Source organism: Myotis myotis, unplaced genomic scaffold (genome assembly GCF_014108235.1).
Source record: "Myotis myotis isolate mMyoMyo1 unplaced genomic scaffold, mMyoMyo1.p scaffold_m19_p_10, whole genome shotgun sequence".
Taxonomy (NCBI): domain Eukaryota; kingdom Metazoa; phylum Chordata; class Mammalia; order Chiroptera; family Vespertilionidae; genus Myotis; species Myotis myotis.
In genome coordinates, this window is record NW_023416314.1 from 77,501,218 (window position 1) to 77,523,263 (window position 22,046).

General features: G+C 56.1%; 1 protein-coding gene across 2 annotated transcripts; it reads left to right on the top strand.

Moving 5' to 3' along the window:
• Positions 1–8,630: 8,630 nt before the first annotated feature.
• Positions 8,631–18,649, top strand: CLCF1 (cardiotrophin like cytokine factor 1). Of its 2 annotated transcripts, XM_036326466.1 has the most exons (3): positions 8,636–8,816; positions 15,216–15,382; positions 17,197–18,649. In XM_036326466.1, the coding sequence occupies exons 1-3, from the start codon at positions 8,801–8,803 to the stop codon at positions 17,689–17,691; spliced, it is 678 nt and encodes a 225-aa protein (XP_036182359.1). In that variant the 5' UTR covers positions 8,636–8,800; the 3' UTR covers positions 17,692–18,649. The 2 variants fall into 2 exon arrangements, with proteins under 2 accessions (XP_036182360.1, XP_036182359.1); XM_036326467.1 differs by lacking the exon at positions 15,216–15,382 and having other exon boundaries at positions 8,631–8,816.
• Positions 18,650–22,046: the final 3,397 nt, after the last annotated feature.

A 22,046-nucleotide genomic window follows, 5' to 3' on the forward strand; every position in this document is an offset into this window, starting at 1 on the left:
GAACCTGCAACCTGAGATACGTGCCAGGAATCAACCCCTCTGCCCTTCAGTCCTGGGGCCGATGCTCTAACCACTGACCAAACTGGCCAGGGCCCATTTCAAACTTTAAAAATAATTATCTGTCGGGAAATTTCAGTTCAACCACTACTTCTCACCCAACTGGTTAGGTTTGAAGTCGCAGGAATCCCCAGAGCTCAGTAATTCATTTAATTCAGAAACACATTTCTAAGTTCAGGAACAGAATACAGGATACAAATCCCCGCTACCCTGGGCTTACACTGCACCGGAGAGGACAGATTAAAGGGACAGCCCGTGCCAAGGCTCTGATGTCCACACGTGTGGTTCTACTGGGATGACCAAGGGGGTGAGGCAGCTCTGAGCTGCCAGCAGGGCACTACTTGCCCACCTGTAAGTGGTTCAGCAGCTGCCAGAGGTGCCTGTAGGCAGGCCCAGGCCTCTCTCATTCCCCAGCATTTCTCAGCAGTTGGGGCAAGCTCGGCACATACCGGTGGCTTAAGCATATATTGAATGACTGAAGAGCATAACATTCAAAGTGGTTACAAGATTTGGACTCGGGTTGTCTATTGAGGTGGACAATGGGATTCTAGGCACTAGCCTGCCTGGATCTGAATCCTGGGTTCATCACTTTTAGGTTGTGTGCAAGTAGACACGTTGCCGATATTCTCTGAGTCTCAGTTTACTCATCTGTAAATTGGGGGAAGGAAAGGGCTGTTGTGAGGATTAACTTAGTGTTTATACAGCTCTTAGCACGCACTGTCAGTCTGATGATTATTATGCACTACCTCATCTTGCGTGTACCCTCACAGGATTCTAGGGTCAGAACCAAGAACAAAATAAATCATATTAGGGAGGAATCCACACTAGGAAGCAGGGAGGGAAGACCCCCAGGGAAACATTGCAAGGAAAAGGCCCAGAGGCCAGGGACTGGAAAGAACTGGCAGGACTCAGGTGGGGCAGAGGTCAGCCCCAGGGAGAAGGTGTGGGGGAGGCTGTGGCTGTGGCCATGTGCTGGCCCCTCGATGCCTTCTGCCTCGTGAGGGGAATGTAAGTCCTCTGTCTTCCCGAGCTGCCAGAGGCTGACCCGAGGCAGTGGCTGTGCCCGCACTGCCAGGCACGGTGCGCAGACAAGCCCAGGTCCCGGCAGTCTGCAGGGCAGGAGGTGGAGGGGAGATGGGAGGGAATTTTCTAAACCCACAGCAGAGAAGGGGGAAGCATAGGCTTGTTCACCAAAACCTGGCACGCTGGAATTACAGGCCCCCTTGGAGCACAAGTGAGGTAAGTTTAGGACAAATCAAAGACAGCGTGCTTCACCCAGCAGGGGAGGACGCCGATGGAACTCATTACCCCAAGATGTGGTCTCGGCTGGGAATATAAATAGCTTCACAAAAGGTTTAGATAAATCTGTGGATGACAGCTCCATTCATGGCTAGAAGGGGAAGGAAGCTGTTGGGGGCCTGCTGGCCTGTGGGGAAAGCCTCAGGGCGGGACCTGGCCTCCCCAAGAGCAGCTCAAGGGGCCCCGGTCCAAGGCAGGCTTCTGGCCACAGGAACCCCAGGCGGCAGCATCAGGGTTCTGGCAGGCTGGAGCCCGGTCTGAATCCCGGGGTTCTTTCCTCAACCCCCACCACGTGCTGTCTGAGGAGATAGTGCACTTCCAGCTCTGGGGAGTCCTGGCCGGGTTGTCCCCAAAGGGGCCAGCAGGGGGAGACAGACACCGCGTCCAGTCCCAGCTCCCAGAACAGAGCCGGGATGCTCTGCCTGTAGGGTCGGCAGGCACCGTGGGGCCAGCTCTGTGCCCCAGCCAGCTGGGCACCTGAGGGCGGGAGGGGCTGAGATGGGCTTACTGCAGTGCGGGGTAAGGGGGAGAGTAGGGAATGGGGGCGGGGCGGGAGGGAGGCCACTAATTAGGAGCAGAGTGGCTCTGGAGCCATCTTGCCCTCTGTCCCAGGAGACCCAGAGCCCCTGGCTGGCAGGCCTGGGTCTCTGTAGTTCCAAACTGTTCCATGGGCACATACAGGAGCTTCTGAAAGCTCCTCCCCCGCCCCAGCAATGTTCCAGGCCGGGTGTGGCTTTTCCCTTTCTGCCACTCAGATTCTCCCCGGCCCCTCTGGAAGTCTTTCCTCACATCTACGTCCATGGACCTTTCTGTGCACCACAGCCCTTTAGAAACCTTAAGTTCTCGAGAACCTGTCTCATTTAACAGACTTTGTAGCAGGCTGAAACTGACATGCACAGGGAAGGACGGGTTGTGGTCCTCAGAAAGGTGCCTTGGGGGCCAGTAGGGGTGAGGGGGCTCCTCAGAGACCCAAACTACCCACATCTTGCAGACAGATGACCTGAAAGCTCAGAATGGGGCAGGCACCCAGCACAGTCAGGATCAATTGGCTCCTCTCAACCCTTCCGAGCTCGCTGTGCCCATGCTGTTCCCCTCCCACTCCACCCTCCTTTAACACATTGAACCTCTACCGGAGGCTGGGGGGCAAATTCAAATGCTCAGGAATCATTTGTCATTGGAGGAGAGTTGAGCAACAGCCCAACTCTAGAACTCTCTAGAGTTCTGGGTCTGTGCCCTGAGTGGGGAGTCAGAGCCGGGTGATGGGGACAGTTCAGGAAGGCAGAATCAAAAGGACAGAAAAGGCACAGACATAGGGGCTTGCAAGGGGGCAGTGGCATCATTAGTGGAAGCAGGAGGATAGGGCATGAGGGGCAGAGAACAGTAATATTTAACATTATTGAGTGCTAAGTGCCAGAGATTGACTCGTATTAACTGGGTCGACCCTTATTCTGAGGAAGGTACTATTACCATCACCCCTGCGCTATGCAGGAGAAAATAGGTGTGCAGGGATCAAGTGATTTGCCCAAAGTCACACAGCTAGTAAAGCTGGAGTGGTCACCTGCAACTGTGTCATTCTCCCAACAGTGCAGGCACTTGGGATGCAGGCACTGGGGGTGGGACTCCCATCACTGCTTCCCTGGCATGGCCCAGGGAGGTGCTGTCTGTCCTCTGACCCCCAGGGTCCCTGAGAAGCCCAGACATTCTGGAGAAAGTCCTGAGAAGCTTGAAGGAAGGTGGCTGGTGAGGAGGGAGGGGACAGAGCAGGAGGAGCCGGCAGTGACTCAGCAGGGCAGGATAAGGATCTTCCAGCCCAGGGAGAGGTAACCCCACTCCTTTGCCAGGGGAGACGGAGTCACTGAGCCCGAGGCATGGGTTGGCCAGGGCAATGGAACATCCTGGAAGAATGGCGGGGGGGGGGGGGGGTAGTTTCTGACAAGGGAGGAGTTGAGCATGGGGTATCCCTTCTGCCCCTGCCCATCTCGCACACCTGTCACCCAGACATCCTTGCAGAGAGTAGAGCCCAGGCAGGGCAGGGAGTGGCCCGAAGCAGAGCCTGGTTCCTCTTAGCTTCACATGGAGGCAGTGGGCGTGGTGTCCTCGGGGTGCCTGAGCTGGTCCAGGTGTGGGTGGGGGCACAGGGCAGGGTAGGGCCCTTGCTGAGGTGGGAGGAGGCCCAGGGGTTTCCGCTGACATCATGGCCAGCTCAGGGTGAGACAGGGCCCTCTGGGCTCTTGCCCGCTGGAAGGAAAGGGAAAGTGCCCACCCCTGCTGCCTTCTCTCACCATCTGCCCTCAGTGGCCTCCAGGCCTGCACATTCACACTGGAGTGTTCACACGTGGTGGTGAAGAGGAGCCGCTCTTTCCGGGGATGGATCCCTGGGGGCCTTGTCTGGCCCTAGTTGGTAGCCCAGAAGGGGCTTCTCAGGCTACCTAGCCCCTCCCTTTGCAGGCCATATAGTCTGGCCCTCAGGAAGCACAGGGACATCCTGGTCCTGGTTCTGCAGGTGGGTGGTCCTCTAACTCCCAGTTCAGTGCTCAGTCCTAATTCAAGCTTACTGCCCCTAGAATCTACAATTCTAGCTGAGGGCATAGTGCCACTCCCTGTCCCAGGAGGTGATGTGGGTGACAGCCTAGCATCACAGTCAATTCTTGTCAGTAGTGGGTAGTGGGCAGGGGAATGGGGACTGTCCCTAGGAACGACTCAGTGTCCTGAAGAGACTCAGCACCCAGGTGAGCTCCCTCACGGCCAGGGCACTGGCAGGTCCTGCTGTTTCTGGAGCTGCTCAGCACCCAGCCTCTCCTTTCCAGAGTCCCCTCCCAGGTTGATTCTGTGAGGGATAGTTAAAAGGACATGGCGCCAAAGTTCTGGGCTCCCGTCCTGGTTCTACTACTTGCATGACCTTAGACGGGTGACTTCATCTTACCAAGCCTCAGTTTTCTCACACATAAAATGGGGAAATAACAGTTCCAGTTTTACAGGGTTATTGTAAGAATGAGATGGCCCTGGCCATCCACTGTGGCTCAGTTGGTTGGAGTGTTGTCCTGTGCACCGGAAGGTTGCGGGTTTGATTACTGATCAGGGTACATAGCTAGGTTGTGGGTTCAATCTCCAATTAGGGTGCAACTGATCAATATGTCTCTCTCTCTCTTTTAAAACAAATTTGTTTATTTTTGTAGAAACAAGTGCTCTATTTTTGCATTCATGGTTTATTTAATCCTCATCCAAGGATATTTTTTCCATTGATTTTTAGAAAGAGTGGAAGGGAGGGAGAGAGACAGAGAGAGAAACATTGATTGGTTGCCTCCTGCACAGGGGTTGTCTGCAACTGAGGTACATGCCCTTGACTGGAATTGAACTGGGACCCTTCAGTCCCTGGGCTGACACTCTATCCACTGAGCCACACTGGCTAGGGCCAATGTATCGCTCTTACATGTTTCTCTCTCTCTCCCCCCCCGCCCTCCTACATGCACACAGGTCAGTCTCCACCCCTCCACCCCATAGCCTCTTAGGGTTCCTCTCTGTGTCCCTGGCACTTGGCATGGAGTAGGCACTCAGGGAATGTTTAGTGAACAAATGAATGAATTAATAGGTATCCTTACCTCAGTGGTCTTCTCTACCACCATACTCCTGCTCACCCATCAGAAGGGCATCAGACCAGAAGCCTTCCTGGTTTAGGAATCCAGGACACCCAGAGGCCAGTGCCCCTACAGTGCCAATCCTTCAGCTGCCTGGGACATGGTGTTGTTGGGGCATCTGGAGAGCCTTCCCTGGGGATACCAGTTCTGGGGGGAAGGTGGGAGGGAGAAGTGGGAATCTAGCTCATCCGTATGCCAACACTGCCTCACCCCCATCACTTTGGAGGGCAGCTCAGTCATCACCTGGTGCCAGCCCTGCCCCCTGCCCAGCCACACCCCTTGGAGCCTTATCTGCTACCCCACTGTGAATGGTAAGGCTTGGCGTCTAGAAGGCCAGAGAGGGCAGCAAAGCAGTGTCTGCCTCCTCAGCTCACTGATACCCCCACCATCCTGTGGGGGAGTTGGTGGAAGGTGGTCCTATCCCATTCCACAGAGAGGTGATGGGCTTGTCCCAAGGCCACACTGACCAATTGGAAGCCCAGCATTCTGACTCCCAGCCTGGCCCTCTGCCTCTGCAAGGAGCCTGGGACCTCTGCCCAGGGTACCTCAGGCCCCTGCCTGTGGCTGCCACTGCTCCTCCTGCCGTCCAGTCACATTTCTACCCTGAAGCTCTCCCTCCTCCCGGAGCTCTCCTCCCCTCACCATCCTCTGATCTCCAGGGTTAATGGGTGTCTCTTGTCACAGGACTGTGATATTCTTAAAGGCAGGGGTGGGTTTTCCTCCTCCCTCATCTTTTCTAGGACCTAGAACCCAGCGAGGGCTCAGGAAATGCCTGCACAACACACCAAGGATCTGGAACTCAGGTGTGTGTGTGTGTGAGGGTGTCTCCTCTAACCTCTGTCCTGCCCCCAGCAGCAATGAACAGGAAGAGCCACAGGGGAGCAGGAACCTTCCGGAGGTCCCAGCTAGAAATCAGAGGGCAGCCACCTGTGCCCTGCTACCCACAGAAGCCCTGGAGGTGCCATTCCTACTCTGCCTCTCCTTCCTTCCTTTGAGACCCAATGGCCCACTCCCATTTGGGATTTGGTAGAATAAAGGCCTAGTCTTTATTCCAGCCCCCACCCCACCCACTGGCAGCTCCTAGCCTGCTGCCTTTGCCCAGGCATGGCAGAGGGGCACAGGCAGCGTGGAGATGGAGCTGATTTTCCCTTTGGCAGTAGAGAAGAGGGGGAGGGGAGAGGCTTGCCCCCCATTCCTCCATCCTCCCCCCCACCACCACAGAGAGGGGAGAGGGCAGGGATACAAGTCCAGACAAGAGGCAGAGGCAGACGGGACTTCCTCAGCTTGTGGGGTCACAGTATCAAGCCCAGGGGCTGTGTGTAAAGCCAATCGTTCCTGCACCCACCTGGCCTGGTCCTCATTTGAGAGTTGCAGCCCTTGGTTCCTTTGAACCAATGCTTTCTAGACTCTTGAGGTGAATATTTGCAGCGGGGGTGGGGGTGGGGGGGTGGGGGGGCAGGCAACATGGTAAGCTCCCTCTCAACTACAGAGTCTGTTCCTCTTCCTCCTTGACTCCTGCTCCTCCCTCCTTCCCACTCCCACCCATTTATTTGCCTTTGTGTCTCCTCTTTCCTGTTCTGTCCCTTCCCTTCTCCCCCTCCTCTTCCCTCAGCCCCCCCTCCTTCAGCTCCCCTCTCCCCCTTTTCCTCCTGGCCCCTCCTCCTCTCCCTCGGTGGGGCCGCTTTCTCCCTGACTCAGCAAGGTGCTTTATAAGGTGCTGAGGGGGCTCAGCCAAATCCAAACCACATTGTCTGTGCAGACACTCTCCACAAGGAGCCGGCTGCAAACCAGGGAGGACTTGAGCAGTTCCCTCTCCCTCTCCCCTCCCCTCCATGGCTCCCTCCCTCTGACAGGGTGGCTGCTAGGGGACCTCCTGGCTGGCCTCAGTGCCAGTCACCCACTGGGCATCTGCCTTCTTGACCTTGGCATGGGCATCAAAGATCGTTGGGCTCACAGGCCAAGAATGTCATTGAAACTTCAGCGTTCAGGCTGGGGGTGGGGGGGGGGGGTGGGGGAAGAGGGAGGCCCTGAGCACTTTTCCAAAGGGCCCCTCTAAGGCAGATGCCCTAGAGCCCATCAGAGCTGCTGCTGATCCCCTAGAAAGTCCCCTGCCCCCAATTCCAGGCTAGCTCCCCTTTCCCAGTTCTTTTTCTTGTTTAGGAAAAAAAAAGAAGAGGGGAAAAACTCAACAACAAAGTCTGTCCCACTCCAGTGAGGTAATTGAAAACAAACTTCTTCCCCACCCCCCCATCCCCCCCACCCCAGTTCTCCAAGTGCAGACAGGGAAGAGCTGCCCTGGGAACCCAGTGCTGGTCATGACATACCGCCTGCTCTGACCTACAGGCTGGAGGGGCTGTGGCAGGGCTGGCAGAGCATCCGCCTTTCTCTGGGGGCACCAGGAAAGGAGTGGGGAGCGTGGGCTCTGACGCTGTTCCAGAGAGAGGAGTCACCGTCCAGGTCTGGCCCACTATCGCCTTTATCCCTTTGAAACAACAAATAAACAACAACAAAAGCAACAAATTACTAAATGTTTATTGCTGGTCTGGTTCTAGAGCTCTCCAGCCATGGAGATCAAATAACTGTCCCCCAAGAAACGTCATGAAGTGGAGATTCCTGCACGATCCCAGATGAGAGCTGTTTTCTCTGCTCGCTTCCTAGCAGACCTGTGTAGAGCGAGGAAGACCCTCCGGGGAGGGTCTAGGCTTATGGGTCCCCGGGGTATCCTACCCAGCAAGTCCCAACCCAGGCCTGAGGGAAGGAAGGAGAAAGAGCACTCCACAGCCAAATCGCCCCTACCCCACCACCGGAAAACCAACAACCCCAAACCCCAATGTCTTCATGGGGAAGCATTTCACAAATGGGGTCGTCCATTGCCTTGAATTAGAACATTCTCGCTGAGTCACCCATGATGCCCTGGTGTTGAAACTGGTCCGGGTGCCTCGTGTTGATTAATGAATTACAAACCCCCCGCCCATGTGTACTCTCCTGGCCGCTGGGAAGAATGAAGAACCCTGTGATCTTGAGGGGAAAGCACTCGCCACGTGGGCCTGTGGTGCCCTCTCCCACCCCCGCAGGGGGCATTGTAAACCGGTTAGTCACCTGCCCCGGCCAGCGCCTCGCTTGGCCCCAGCTTTTGGAAATGGGACAGGCGGCGGGACAATAGGCAAGGGGGGCGGTCAGCCCAGACAAAGGGCAGCAGGAAAAACACCATCACTTGCTTGGAGGCCAGCTCGCTGGCATTTGGGAGAATGTGTCATTGCATTTACTGTGTGTGTGTTGGGGGGGGGGGCGGTGAGCTTACACATGAGAAGGCAGAGGTAGGGTGAGCGCGGGACCCAGGGACCCACGCGGACAGGGAGCGGCGCCCCAGGCAGACTCGGAGGGAGAGGAAAAGGAGCGGGCGGCTCCCTGCCTGAGCTCTCAGAGTTTGCACACCGGCTGATGCCCTTCCCGCCCCCTCCCCCAGGAGGCCCAGGGTGGTACCACCGCAGCCTCGCCTCACCTCACCCCCCCTCGGTGTCGTGGGAGGGAGAGGAGCCCCAGAAGCCCTCCCTTCCCTCCTCCCCCCTCCTCCCCCCACCCCAGGGAGGGCCGCTACAATTTGTGGTTACAGCTTTACACGTCAGAAAAAAAAAAAGTTTGCAGAATGTCCCACACTGAAAAAAAAAAATCCGAAACCGAGCGAAAAAAACCTGCGAGTGGGCCTGGCGGATGGGATTATTAAAGCTTCGCTGGAGCCGCGGCTCGCCCTCCCACTCCGCCAGCCTCCGGGAGAGGAGCCTCGCCCGGCCGGCCCGGCCCCCAGCCCCATGGACCTCCGAGCAGGTAGGAGCCAGGCGTCCGAGGCCCCGGCCCCCGCCTCCGCTCAGGAGCCTCGAGATCCGGTTCCATCCTTCCCCCGGGAGCCCGGAGCCGGGAGCCAGGACCTGCCCCCGCCAGCAGGGCTCGGGCCGCTGGAGGCAAGGCTGGGCGCCCTCGAGAGCGGCCCGGCGGGACGCGGCATTCCTGGAGTCCGCTCCGCGGGGCCAGGAGGTGGCCGGGAGTGCGGCGGGGCGTCCCGGAGACCCGCAGCCCTGGGGGGGCGGCCACCTGGAGCCCCAGCGAGGCGGGGTCCCGCCAATCCCGACGGACGAGCCCCGCGCAAAAGTCGGGGAGAGCGAGTCCGAGGCGGGAGCGGGGCTGCGGGAGGGAGACGCGGCGCGCGGGGTGGTGGGGGCCGGAGAGGAAGAGGGAGGGAGAGGAGGGAGACAGAGGGGAGCCCGGGGCCGGGCCAGCGGGAGGCGAGGGAGGCCGACACCTCGGGCCGTGCCGCTCTCCCTCCCCGGCCCGGCGGAGGAGAGGGCGGGAAGGAGGGCGGGCGAGAGGGGAGAAGAGGCGGAGAGCGGAGCCGGGCCGGGCCGCGGGCCGGACTCGCGGCTTCCTAGCTGCGCGCCGCGCGGCCGGAGCCCACCATGCTGCCCGCGGCCGAGGAGCCGGCGGCAGGTAGGGGCCGGCGGTGGGGGTGGCGGCAGCGAGTCCTCGCACCGCCCGCCTCGGCCTGGGAGTGATTAGTGCAGGGGGGGCGGGCGCAGCCCGGCCGGACCGGGCAGGAAAAAGTCCGTCACCCTCCGGGGAGCGGCGGGAGCGGCCGCTGGGCGCTGGCGGCCCGCGGGAGGGCGGGCGGGCGGATCGGGGAGTTGACGCGCGGGAAGGGGCAGCGGCCCGGCGGAGCACGGAGCCCCGGACCCGCCCCCGCCCCCGCCGACGGGAAGGGAGCACCCGGGCGGGAGCGGGCCGGGGGCGGGGCCGGGGGCGCCGGGGCCACACAAGGGGAAGGCGCCGCCGCCGCCGCCGCCGCCGCCGCGGGGAGAGGGCCCGGAGCGAGGGGTCACCGCCGAGGGGGGAGGGCCAGGAGCGGCCGCTGCCGCACAGTTCCCGCGCCGAGGCCCCCAGGGAACCCCGCGTCCCTGGAGCCTCGCAGCGTCCCCCTGACCTCTGCCCTCCCACCTTCCTTGTCTGCTGTCCAGAAGTCCTCCCCAGAGACCTCCAGTCCCGGAGGGCCCGTCCCAGCCTTCCCCTGCGCCCGGCCTGACCCTCCCGCAGGGGTCGGAGGGGGCTGCCCGGAGCCGAGGGGAGCAGGCGATCCCGCGGCCGGAGCAAGCCGAGCCCTTTAGAGAGGCTGTGGGCGGGGGCGCTGGACACACTCCTGCCAGGCGCTCTCCAACCCGGACGGACACCCCCGTCTCTCAGGGTCCCCGCAGACCCCTCCTGGGCTCCCACACACAGTGCCCCTCCGTGGGACACCGAGGCACATCCCCTGACGGACCAGACCTGCTTCCACCGCTGGCTCAGGCACTCACTGCGCCCGAGCCACGAGCTCAACCAGGGAACGGGCACCAGGCAGTGATGGCAGCAACTGTCACCCAGCTGCCCCAGAAGTCTCCCCCCTCCCTCTCCCCTCGCAGAGCCCGCACTCCTGCCCAGTCACACTGTGCACACCACCCTGCCACGCCCGCTCGGCCGCTAGTGACACTTCACATTCCTCCCCACAATCCCACCTGCTTGTTCACACCGGGGCACCACCGGGTCCCTCAGAGCCCCTCCCAGGCCTTTCGGATAACAACACCCTTTGAAACTCACCCACACACTTACCCCTACTATTTCCTAACTTCTTCCCCTGCCTCGCTAAAGCCGGTGGCCCAGCTTCCCTGGCCTCAGCTCTCTCTGAGCACCCCCAGGGTCCTTTTGCAGCACCATCCAGAACCCTCTCACTCCAAAGAAAGCCCAACTCCTGTGTGCACATGGACTTCACAAGGCAAGGCAGCTGGCCTGCCTGGCTGCTGCTTTCCCAGGCCTCAGTTTCTTGTCATTTAGGTGGAAGAGAAGGGCGGGGGGGGGGGGGGCTGTTGAGGAGGACAGCAGAGACAGAGCCCCCGTGGTTCTGCTGAGGAACTTGAACATGCACGGTGCAAGCCCTCACTACAGCCCCATTACCTGATGGGCTGCTGGCAAAGCGAGGTCTCCTGACTTCTGGGGGCTCATGTGTATTCACTCACTAAGCCACCTCTCAGCAGCCTGGGGGACAGGAACCAAGGAGAGGATGGAGGGGAGGGCAGGCCAGGCAGCCCAGAGGACAGGAAAGTCCCGCTGTGACTGTGGGCCTTTCCCTGGGAAGGCAGGTTGGGAAGCTCCCCCATGAACCCGTTCTTAGTCTCAATGCCTGGATCTCATACCACAGTGGGCACCACCCCCTAACCTGCTTCATTCCCCCAATTCCCCTCAATAGACCCCTTCAAAGTCACCAGGATGCTTCCTGGTCTGGCCTGAGGGCAGGGCTTTTCCTTCTGGCTCCCACACTTAGCCCTACACTCGGGCTCCTATGCATTCCGCTGATAGCTCTTAGCCACCAGTTCCAGGAGCAGTCTCCCAGCTGACTTGTCCTGCTCACCCTGACCATCCTGGCACATCTGTACTGCCGAGCCCCACACCCTTAGTGAGTGGAGTGAGGTCAGCCTGGGGGATACAGGCTACAGACTGAGGGGCAGCTGGCCAAAGACATGCACACACAGGTGTGCCTGTGTGTGCAGCGTGTCAGGGTGGCCATGCGCTTGCAGTCCGAGGTGTGCCTGTGAGTGTTCATGAGGGGGGCCTCGGTTCCCAGAGCCCAGGGATCTGGATGGAATTAGGGGCCGGCCCAGGCGGGGGCCAGGATGGGGGGGTGAGGGGGGCTGCAGCAGGAAACGTGAGCTGCACTCATTAGCTCCTCACGTGCTCAGCCGGATTTATAAACACAGGGGAAGACGGGATGTAAACAATCAGTGGGCAGCAGCCAGAGCCAGAGCTGGGGCGGGAGCTGGTCGGGTGCCAGGACTGGGAGATGGGGCCCAGGACACAGTCCTTAGTGGCCAGGTCCACCTGCACACCATGAACTTGGAGAGGAGGATCAATGAGGGCTCCAGGATGCCCACTGCACTCTCCCTCCTAGGGACACAGGCAAGTTGCAAGCTACTTACAACTAAACCGCAGGTTGTCTCTGCCCCAGATGCTTTTGCTGCCTGAGATATGGGAACATTTTGCCCCGAGTGGAAGCTGTCATGACAGAGGGTAGAGCCCCGTCCTGTCCCCTTTCTCCTTTCCTAGCCCTTTTCCCCTCTGGGTTTCTGAGTCTCCTTCCCTCTTTCTGGTTCTCTCTATGGGTCAGTCAGTTGGATCCTTCTTCTCTCTCCCTCGCACCCCCCCCCCCCACCCACACTGCAGTGACAGTTACCTCAGAACTGAAATATTCCTGGAAACACCGGCCTTGTCTGGTTAATTTCATGAGCCGTTTTTCTGCCCAGATGACTTAGCTCTTGTTTATCCAAAGGCTTCTCCCCTTCTCCCCCTACTGTCCCTGTGTAGGGAGCCAGTGCTCCTCAGGGATGTCCCACAGGGCCCAGAAGAGGAGGGGGGAAACAAGTCCCATAGCTGCGTTCCTGACTGCCCCCCCCCCAAAAAAATGGGATAAGCAGAGCCCTGCCCCAGAACTCTTGTCTAGCAGGGCTGCCCAAAGCAGGGTGGGGTAAAGAGGCAAGCCCAGCTCCCAATTCCTGCTTCAGCCAGGACCCTCAGCATTGCCACTGACTGCCAGCCAGGCCAGACTCAATCTTGAAAGCTACCTCAAGGCTGGAAGGGCCACTGCCCACCTCAGCAGGTCTCTACCTCCAAAACTAACCCCACCTTGTACCAGTAGGATCTTGGGAGTGACTCAGTCAGACAGCCAGGCTAAGAGTAGCCCAAGGCTTCATGCAGAGGAGAAGGGCCTGGAGTTGTCTTGGGATGTGAAGAACAGGGACTAGAAAGGACCTCAGAGTCAGCAAGAGCGCAGACGGAAAGGAAGAGTAAGGAAAGGAACATTCAGGAGGGAGTGCACAGGCTGGAGATGGGGGCAGAGCAAAAAGGGAGCCTGTCCCTCAGGGAGCAGTTGTGTGCCTGACCCTCCTCTCTGTCCTAAAACACATGCCTGTGAGTGTGTGCGCGCGCGCGCACACACACACACACACACACACACACACACACACCAAGAGCCCTTCACCAAAAGGGCAGGTCCCTGAGAACAGCAGGACCCTCCCTCCCACGCTCCATCAGTACAGCCAGTCTGTCACACATCTGAAAGTCAAGACTGACCAGTTGGCATGCTCAGTGATGGTCGACCTCTGAACCAGGAAGTCATGATTGAATTCCCAGTTTGGGCACGTGCCGGGGTTGCAGGCTTGGTCCCCACTGTGGGGCATGCAGGTGGCAGCCGATGGATGATTCTCCCTCATTTCTCTCTCAACCCTTTCTCTCTGAAATCAGTATATATAAGGACTGACCAGTTGGGGACACTGCAGGAGTCCCACCTGATCCTTACACTCTGTAAGAGACATTCTATACAATTTGAATCCTAAACCCTTCCAAGTTTTACCCTCTCTAAAGCCCTGACCCAGTATTATGACTACCTGTAAACTTAACCTAGTCTTAACTCAAACCTCTCCTAACTCTTAAGTACAGTCAAATTGTTAAACCCATATCCAACTTACTTTTATCAAAACAACACAAATCATTGCAGAAAATGTGAAAGTATAGAATATAAATTAGAAGGAAAAAACTACTCATGGTCTCACATCTATCCAAGCTCAAAATCCACTAGCAATATTCTTAGTGACATGCCATGCATCACCCTATCTGAAAATCTGAATCAACACATTCACAAACCGTAGTCCCAGCCAACCCTCTGCCTGCCCAAACCTAACCACATCCCCCAGCTGGACTCAAACCTCAACCACACTCACTCAGCCAAATCCCAATAAATTAACCTGAAACTTTAAAAGCAACCCAGTCCTTAAAGCTAACCTAGCCCAATGCCAATTATAGCCTTACCTTATCCTAACCTTAATTGCTTTACCCAGTCCCAATGCCCACTGAATCCTGGCCAAGTGTTCTTGATCTTGAACCTCACCTAAAAGCTGGGAAAATCATGTTTCCCAACCACCTATGTCTGTTCTCACAGCACTGACCCCTGGCCTCTGGCATCCACAGATGTCCAGACTCTCCAGCGCCATCAGCTGACAGACACAATTCATTGACTACATCATTCTCTCTCTTCCTCTCCCTGCCCCCCTCCACTGATTGAAAGCTGATTGAAAGCCTCATGCAGCTTAACCTTTTCCCCATCTAAAACCCTATATAACAGTGGTTCTCAACCTGCCTAATGCCGCGACCCTTTAATACAGTTCCTCATGTTGTGGTGACCACCAACCATAAAATTATTTTCATTGTTAATTCATAACTGTAATTTTGCTACTGTTATGAAACAATGTAAATATCTGATATGCAGGATGTATTTTCATCATTACAAATTGAACATAATTAAAACATGGTGATTAATCACAAAAACAATATGTAATTATATATGTGTTTTCCGATGGTCTTAGGCGACCCCTGTGAAAGGGTCGTTCGACCCCCAAAGAGGTCGCGACCCACAGGTTGAGAACCGCTGCTATATAAGCCTGGAGCACGCTTCCCTGAGGGTGAACGTTAACTCTCTGTTAACCCCATCCTGCATTTCCACACCAAGGATCATATCCTAGAATGTCCCTACCACTGACCGCATGAGCCAGCCCTGTGTTCTGCCTGACCCTGGTGGTCTGACCCTATACCTTGCCTCCTATAGCTTGACTGTGAGTTGTTAGTTCGGGGGTAGGGTGGGGGGGACAGAGGAGGGAGGAGACAGCCTCTCTCCTCCACCTCTCCCAGGGCTGACTGCTCTCAGCTGGCAGCTCTGACATGTGCTGTTTCCCACCCCAACCCCTTGGCTCCCTGCAAGCTGCAGTGGAACTAGAGGCTGGGAGAGGAGGCTGAGGTACACCTGGAACTTGGGAACACTGATTCGTGTCCCTAGGCCTGGCCCTCCTTGTACACATATCTACATGGTGGCACATACAGTGACTGTTAGCTGACCCACAAATATACTCTCCAGTATCTACTGGTATAATGTATAACATACATGCCTACACACACACACACACACACACACACACACACACACACACACATAAACGAGCAAACGCTCTCTGGGGCCAGGAATACTCCCCTCCTCCATCCCCCCCTGCCTCCCATCTGGCGTTCCACTCCTCCCTCCCAGCCCAAGGTGGGGACAGACACCTGAGGGGCTGCCAGCTGCTATCTCTACCAGGCCAGGCCCACCCTCATGCTTCTTGTCCACAGGGGACTCGTGGGGGATGCTAGCTTGCCTGTGCACCGTGCTTTGGCACCTCCCTGCAGTGCCAGCCCTCAATCGCACAGGGGACCCAGGGCCTGGTCCCTCCATCCAGAAAACCTATGACCTCACCCGCTACCTGGAGCACCAACTCCGCAGCTTGGCTGGGACCTATGTGAGTATTAGGGGCAGCTTTAGGGGTCTGGGAATTGGGCAAAGAATGAGAAGAGGAGGTGGGGGAAGAGAATGGTAGAGGGGTCCTGATGAATGTGGGGTGATGAAGAGGGGACCTTTGGCTCCAAGCAGTCTCCATGTCTGGCCTGTCTCTTGCCCTTCCCTCTAGGGTGCCCCTTCCTCCCCATCCCTGGCCCCAGGACTAGGCATGTGGGCAGGCCTCGCACCCGCCTTGGCCCATTGCCCCACTGGCTGACTGCCCAGCCGCCCGCCTCCCCCTGGGGGCCAGGGAAGTCTCCTCTGTTTACACCGTGTTGTGGTGTCTCTTGCAAGGGTGGGGCTGGGTGGGGAGGGGCCCCACCTCCCATGCCTATGTTCCAGCTCGCCTCTGCCCCAGACCTGGGGCCCTGCTGCTCTGGACCCATGGGCCTTCCTTCTGTCTGCCTCTCCCATCCTAGATGGGCCTCCTAGGGGGGACTTGTGGGAAGGGGGCTGCAGGGAACCCAGGCCAGTAGTGGCAGGGGGCTCAGGGTGTGGATTGAAGTTCTGCCATAAGAATTTGGGGGCAGTCCAGAGGTGTTTGGAGAGCCCAGGAGAGGAGGAAGGAGGGTCATAGTTAGCGAGGACCACGGGAACTGGCCCCCTCTTCCCGTGTTCCTCCTCTACATCCCAGACCCTACTCTGGAGCCAGGGAAAGAAAGGGGAGGAGGGTGGCGGGGGAGCTGGCTCCAGCCCCAGGATACACCGAGGAAATTAGTTTGTCTCTGTGCTTGTCAGCGTGTGAACCTCCCCCTGGGCCCTTGCCTATCCCAGGCCTCGCCCCTCTCTTCTCCCTTTCTCTCCCCGCTGAACTGTCTCCCTCAGCCCTTTCCCTGGGCCCCAGGCTCTCCCCCGGGGGTTGGCAAGGCTGTCCTTTTCCCTGCACTGACTTCCATACCCTTCCTCCAGCCCAGCTCTTGAGACTGCCTCAGTTTCTTCCTTCTGCAGTCCTGCTTCCATGGGCTGAGCCTTCCTTGGAGGTTCGTGTGTACCTCTGTCCTCAGCCCTTCAGCTGCTGGGACTGGGCAAATGGAGCTCTGATGCCCACAGGCCCCTCTGCCTTTCGACCTGCTTTTCCTGTCCAGAAAACCTTTGCTTGACTCTGCTACCCCCTCTAGTTCCCGACCCTTTTTCTCTCCTGGCGTTCCCTGCCAAATTTTTCGAAGGAGTGGTCTACACCCTCTGCCTCCACTTCCTCTCCACCCACTCACGCTTTAACCCCCTGCGATCTGGCTTCCAGGCCACTGAAACGGTTCTCTCCTAGGTTGTCAGGCACCTCCTTCTTGCCAAACCCAACAGTATTTTCTAAGGCTCATTCTCCTTGCTCTCTGTTTTACAGCCACACTGTTGAGCACTGCTGCCTCTTGAACTCTTCTTGGCTCTGCACTCTCGGTCCACCTTCTACCTCTGCAGCCTGGCCTCCTGGGTCCCCATCGCTCCTCTTCCTCTTTTGCCCTGCCTCCCGGTGGGCCCTCCCCAGAGGCTTGCACACACAGCCAATCAGCGAGTCCTCCCTGAGTATCTGCTGCCCAATTTTCCTCATTCTACACCTCTCCATAGAGAGCTCAGTACCCTCATTGCGTCAACTGTCATCTCCATGCAAACGACATCCATGGAGAAACTTAGGGCTGGCCTGTGAACAGAGAGAGCTAGCATGGAGATGGGGCCAGTGTCGGGGGACACAGGAAATAGACGCTTTGGGGACAGGTATCTCCTGGTGGTGGCAAGCTGGCTGCTTTGCCCTCCTCCTTCCCCATCGCCCTCTCCTTTCCACAGCTGAACTACCTGGGCCCCCCTTTCAACGAGCCTGACTTCAACCCACCTCGGCTGGGGGCAGAGACTCTACCCAGGGCCACTGTCAACTTGGAAGTTTGGCGAAGCCTCAATGACAAACTGCGGCTGACCCAGAACTACGAGGCCTATAGCCACCTTCTGTGCCACTTGCGTGGCCTCAACCGCCAGGCTGCTGCAGCTGAGCTGCGCCGAAGCCTGGCCCACTTCTGTACCAGCCTCCAGGGCCTGCTGGGCAGCATTGCGGGTGTCATGGCAGCTCTGGGCTACCCACTGCCCCAGCCTCTGCCCGGGACTGAGCCCACCTGGGCCCCTGGCCCTGCCCACAGTGATTTCCTCCAAAAGATGGATGACTTCTGGCTGTTGAAGGAGCTGCAGACCTGGCTTTGGCGCTCAGCGAAGGACTTCAACCGGCTCAAGAAGAAGATGCAACCTCCAGCAGCTGCTGTCACCCTGCACCTGGGGACCCATGGCTTCTAATCTTTGACCTTTACCACCTCCTCTTTCCCCTCCCCTTTCCAACCCTGCTCCCACTCTGGGAGGGAGAAACCTGTGTGCCAACACTTGTTGAGCCAGGAGACAGAAGCTGAGAGCCTCTGGCCCTTCCCAGACTTGGAAGAGGGCATGATGCAATAAGACCCATCCCCTCCCTACTTCCCAAAGTGCTGCAGGTCTGGAGAAGAGGTGCAATAGGCCCCCTCCCATTTCTACAGGAAGTAATGCTCAAGGGAGCCCGAAGTGGTTCGGGTCGGTGTAAAGCTCTCACAGCCTCCTGCTTCCTGCCAACCACTTGCCAGTGCCCAACCAGCCCCTTAAGCGGCACTTGCAGGAAGCATGCCTGTAGGGCAGGGAGGGGGCCACCGCAGCATGTGCCTTTCTGGGGTGAAGCCCTTTGCTGCCTCACTCTCCTTAGATGGGTGTTGCTCCCCTACCCCAATTAACTCCATACATTCAATTCAGGAAACAAGCACAGTGGCAAGTCCAAACAGGAAGAGATGGTATTAAAAATGGAAGAGGTGAGGTCTGCGTTGGAGGTAATACTGAAAGCAGAGGGGCAGGCACAGACTGGACCCTGGGGTCACCAAGGCACTTGTGACACAGGGTGGCAACCAAAGGACCTTGTCTTGAATTTTCTTGCCAGCATCATGGTGCCTCCTCTCTGCCCCCTTTTCCAGGGTATCTGTGGGTTGCCCAGCCTGGGGAGGGCAACCATAGCCACAGCCACAGGATTTCCTGAAAGTTTACATTGCAGTAGCATTTCGGGGTGTATGGGGCAGCTCCCCCAGGCCCTGCACCCCAGCCCCAACCACTCATGACTCTGTTTGTTGTATTAATATTTATTTATTTGGAGATGTTATTTATTAGATTATATTTATTGCAAATTTTCTATTCTTGTATTAACAAATAAAATGCTTGCCCCAGAAGCATCTCTGCTTGGCACTGCCCCCCCTCCCTGCTCTCATTACTGGTTCTCCTGGTCCTCCCCGTGTCCCCTGGCTCCCGTGGCTGCGAGGAGAGCCCGGGAGCCCAAAGGTTAACTCAGATGCAAAGAGCTTAGGGAAGAGGCTCTCCCATGCTGTTGGGGAAGATGTGTACACAGCAGACTTCACTCCAGCTCTCCCCATCAACGCTATATTCCTTTAGTCCTCCCAAAAGCCTTCTTATCTGTCACTTACCTTCCCTCTCCCCGCCTTTGCTCAGTCCACCTCACCTCTCTGGGTTACTTTAATGGCCTCAGAGGTATGTCTCTTTGAAAAACAGTTTAGCTGCTCCTCTCATGCTCTTTCCAAGTAGTCAGCCCATGCATTCAGTCCTCAGTTTCCCCAGAACCTCCACCTGTGGCTGCCTTTGGGCTCCTTCTCCCCAGCAGTGACCCTCGCTTTCTCATTGCCCTTCATCTGCTAGGGAGGGCGATAGACCACAGCCAAGTCGTCAGCTGTGACTACTCCTTTCCAATGTAAGACAGATTAGTGGGAAAGAGAAAAATTCATACTGGACTGCAAGTTAATAGGAGAGATGCTGTTTAAGGGGTGGTTTAAGCTCAAATTCCAGTTTCATAACCTATGAGCTAAATGACCTTGGACAAATCATTTAAAGCTCTCTATTCTCCAGTTTCCCCATCTGTAAAATGGGACATTACATACAGCAGCAGCGATTAGTAAAACAGATTACTTGTGGCATATGGCGTGTCAACAATCTAGTGAAGAGCCGCTGGATAAATTAACGGGCTAACTGCTCCCAGGTAATACATGGATATTTTACAAGGGCCTCCTGGAGACAGTACCCTAAGCGAAGGAAGTAACAAGTGATGGTGATGTCAATCAGTTGACAAATATTTTTAAATATTTGCAGAGAGGAAGGGAGAGGGCGAGAGGGACAGAAACATCAATGATGAGAGAACTGGCTCATCATTAATTGGCTGCCTCCTGCACATGCCCCACTGGGGATTGAGCCTGCAACCCAGGCATGTGCCCTGACCAGGAATCGAACCGTGACCTCCTGGTTCATAAGTAGATGCTCAACCACTGAGCCACACTGGCCAGGCAGTTGATAAATATTTTAAAGACATTACCTGCCTATCACTGTGCTCCTCGGTATAGGAAACATAAAAGAAGCCATTATAGAGCCTGTAATCTATTTGGGAAGAGAAGACCAGCTTACCTGAATCAATAAGGAACAAAAGCATACACGTGTCGTATGCACTGGGCGGTCCCCACAAGTACATGAACCACTGGAAAGGGAGAGGCCAGAACTATTGGACTTGTGTGTGGGTGGGGCGAGCCAGGCTCTGCTGAATGTCCCTGAGTCACCTGGCCCAACTTGGAGGGAACATGCCCACCCTGCAGGGTCCGGGCTCTTCAGGGAGGGAAATCTGCCCAGGCATGGCCCTGCCTTCTGCCTAACAAGACAGGAGAGGGCATCTGGGCTGTCTCCATGCAGGGGCAAAATGAGTAGCAGCTGTTATATGTAAGGCACCCAGCAAAGGGCTGTACCGAATACAGGGGGAAGAGAGGGATGTCCCACACTGCTGTACTGTGAGCTTTTGGGGGACAGATTCCGAGTCTTCCCCATGTCTATCCCAGCACCCTGCTCAAGCTCCAGCCTAAAGATGGTGATCAATTAGTGTGTTGAACAAAACAACTTGTTACTTCCTTCCCTCATCACAAATGCTAGAATCCAAGGTAGAATTTGATTAAGTTTAGAAAGACACAGGGAAAATACTACTGACATCAAGGAAGAAGCAATTGCTCCCAGTTGGGTGAGGACTCTGCTAGTCTGTGAGCCCCAGAAGGGAGGCAAGGATTGTCTGAGATCACTGTGTATTCCCAGTGCCTTGCACACAATAAGTGCTTTTGCATAAATAAAGAAGGTGGGATTTGACACCATTCTTGAAGAATGGGCAAAGCAAGGGATAGTTAAGTGTGTCCATCTCCCTTTAAAGCAGGGAGCATCTTGAAGGCAGGCTCTGTAATCTATTCATCTTTGCATTCCTACAGCATTTTAGCACAGATTAAAGTTCTCCATAATTTGATTTAAAGTGTGTCCAGACAATAATGTGCTAAAAGTCAAGAGAGGGGAGTTTTAAGGAAGTTGCTGATTGACAGAGTCAGATGCCCCAGAAGAACTGAGAGAATATGGGCAAAATCCACTGGCATTGGTAAAATCAGGCAGTCGTTGGTGACCCTTGCAAAAGCAGTTAAGAGGCAGATACCAAACTGTGAGATTAAAGAAGGAGATGATAAGAAAGTAGAAGGGGTAAATATATTCCCTCAGAAGTTTGGTGGCAAAAGGAATATCTAGAGATGGTAACAGAAGCATGGAAGGTTTTTTGTTTGTTTGGTTGGTTTGCTGTTGTTGTTTTTTAAGCAGAAGAGATCTAAACATGTCATTGCTGCCTGAGGAGTGGCAGTGGAAGAATGGAGAGACTTGGGGAATGGAATCACAGAAAAGCACAGGAAAATCAAAAGGGCAGCCACAAGGAACCTGGTAACATCAGCAAACACAGCTCTGTTGTCACCAACCATTTGGCATGGATTGTGACATTCCCTAGCAAGCGAGAGATGATGCCCAGAGGTAGGGACAGAGCGGAGAAAGGGCATTCCCCAAAGCTGAGGACTGGAAAGGCAGGAATGGCAGTGAACCATGGGGCAGTGAGTATGTGGGACTCAAGGTGGTTAGAAATTGTACTGTTGAGTGACTATATGCCTTACAGAGCACAGTGCAGGCAGGTAAGTAGCCACGGGAAATGGGAGCAAGACTGGGAGGAGAAGGGTGGATGAGTGCTGGAGTTCTCTCCAGCAAAGAATGCAGAGGGTGCACCCTAGAAGCAGGGTTAGGGAGGTGGACACAGAGGAAAACCCAGTCATAGAGGACATTTCATAGTTTGAGTTTTTGAACTTTCTTCCAAATAGCCCCCTACTGATGGTGTTGGCAGTGGGAGCCCCTCCTTGGGTTTTGGTACTATAGGTCAAGGAGCAGGTAGCTCCTGGTAAATGGTATGTTACCAGGCTTTTCTGTGAGTGAGTTTGTCATTCTCCATCCACAGCTGTTTCAGGAGAGGTGATGAGTTTTTATTGGTTATCCTAGGCTTAACCTCTTAAGTATGGTCTTATAGTCAGGGGCCCAGGTATCCAGAGGTCAACCTAAGAACTTAGAATACCTGAAGCCCTTCAGTGACATGGAGGGAGGATGATGTCTCTAAAAGGCATCTGTTCCCAGGAAGCCTAGGGAAAGTGAGAGGGTGGGGGAGAGAAGGCCCTTCTCCCTGTCTTTTCCAGATATTACAGAGTGGATTAGGAATCTCGTTTTCATCTAACACCCCTGTGTTTAAGATG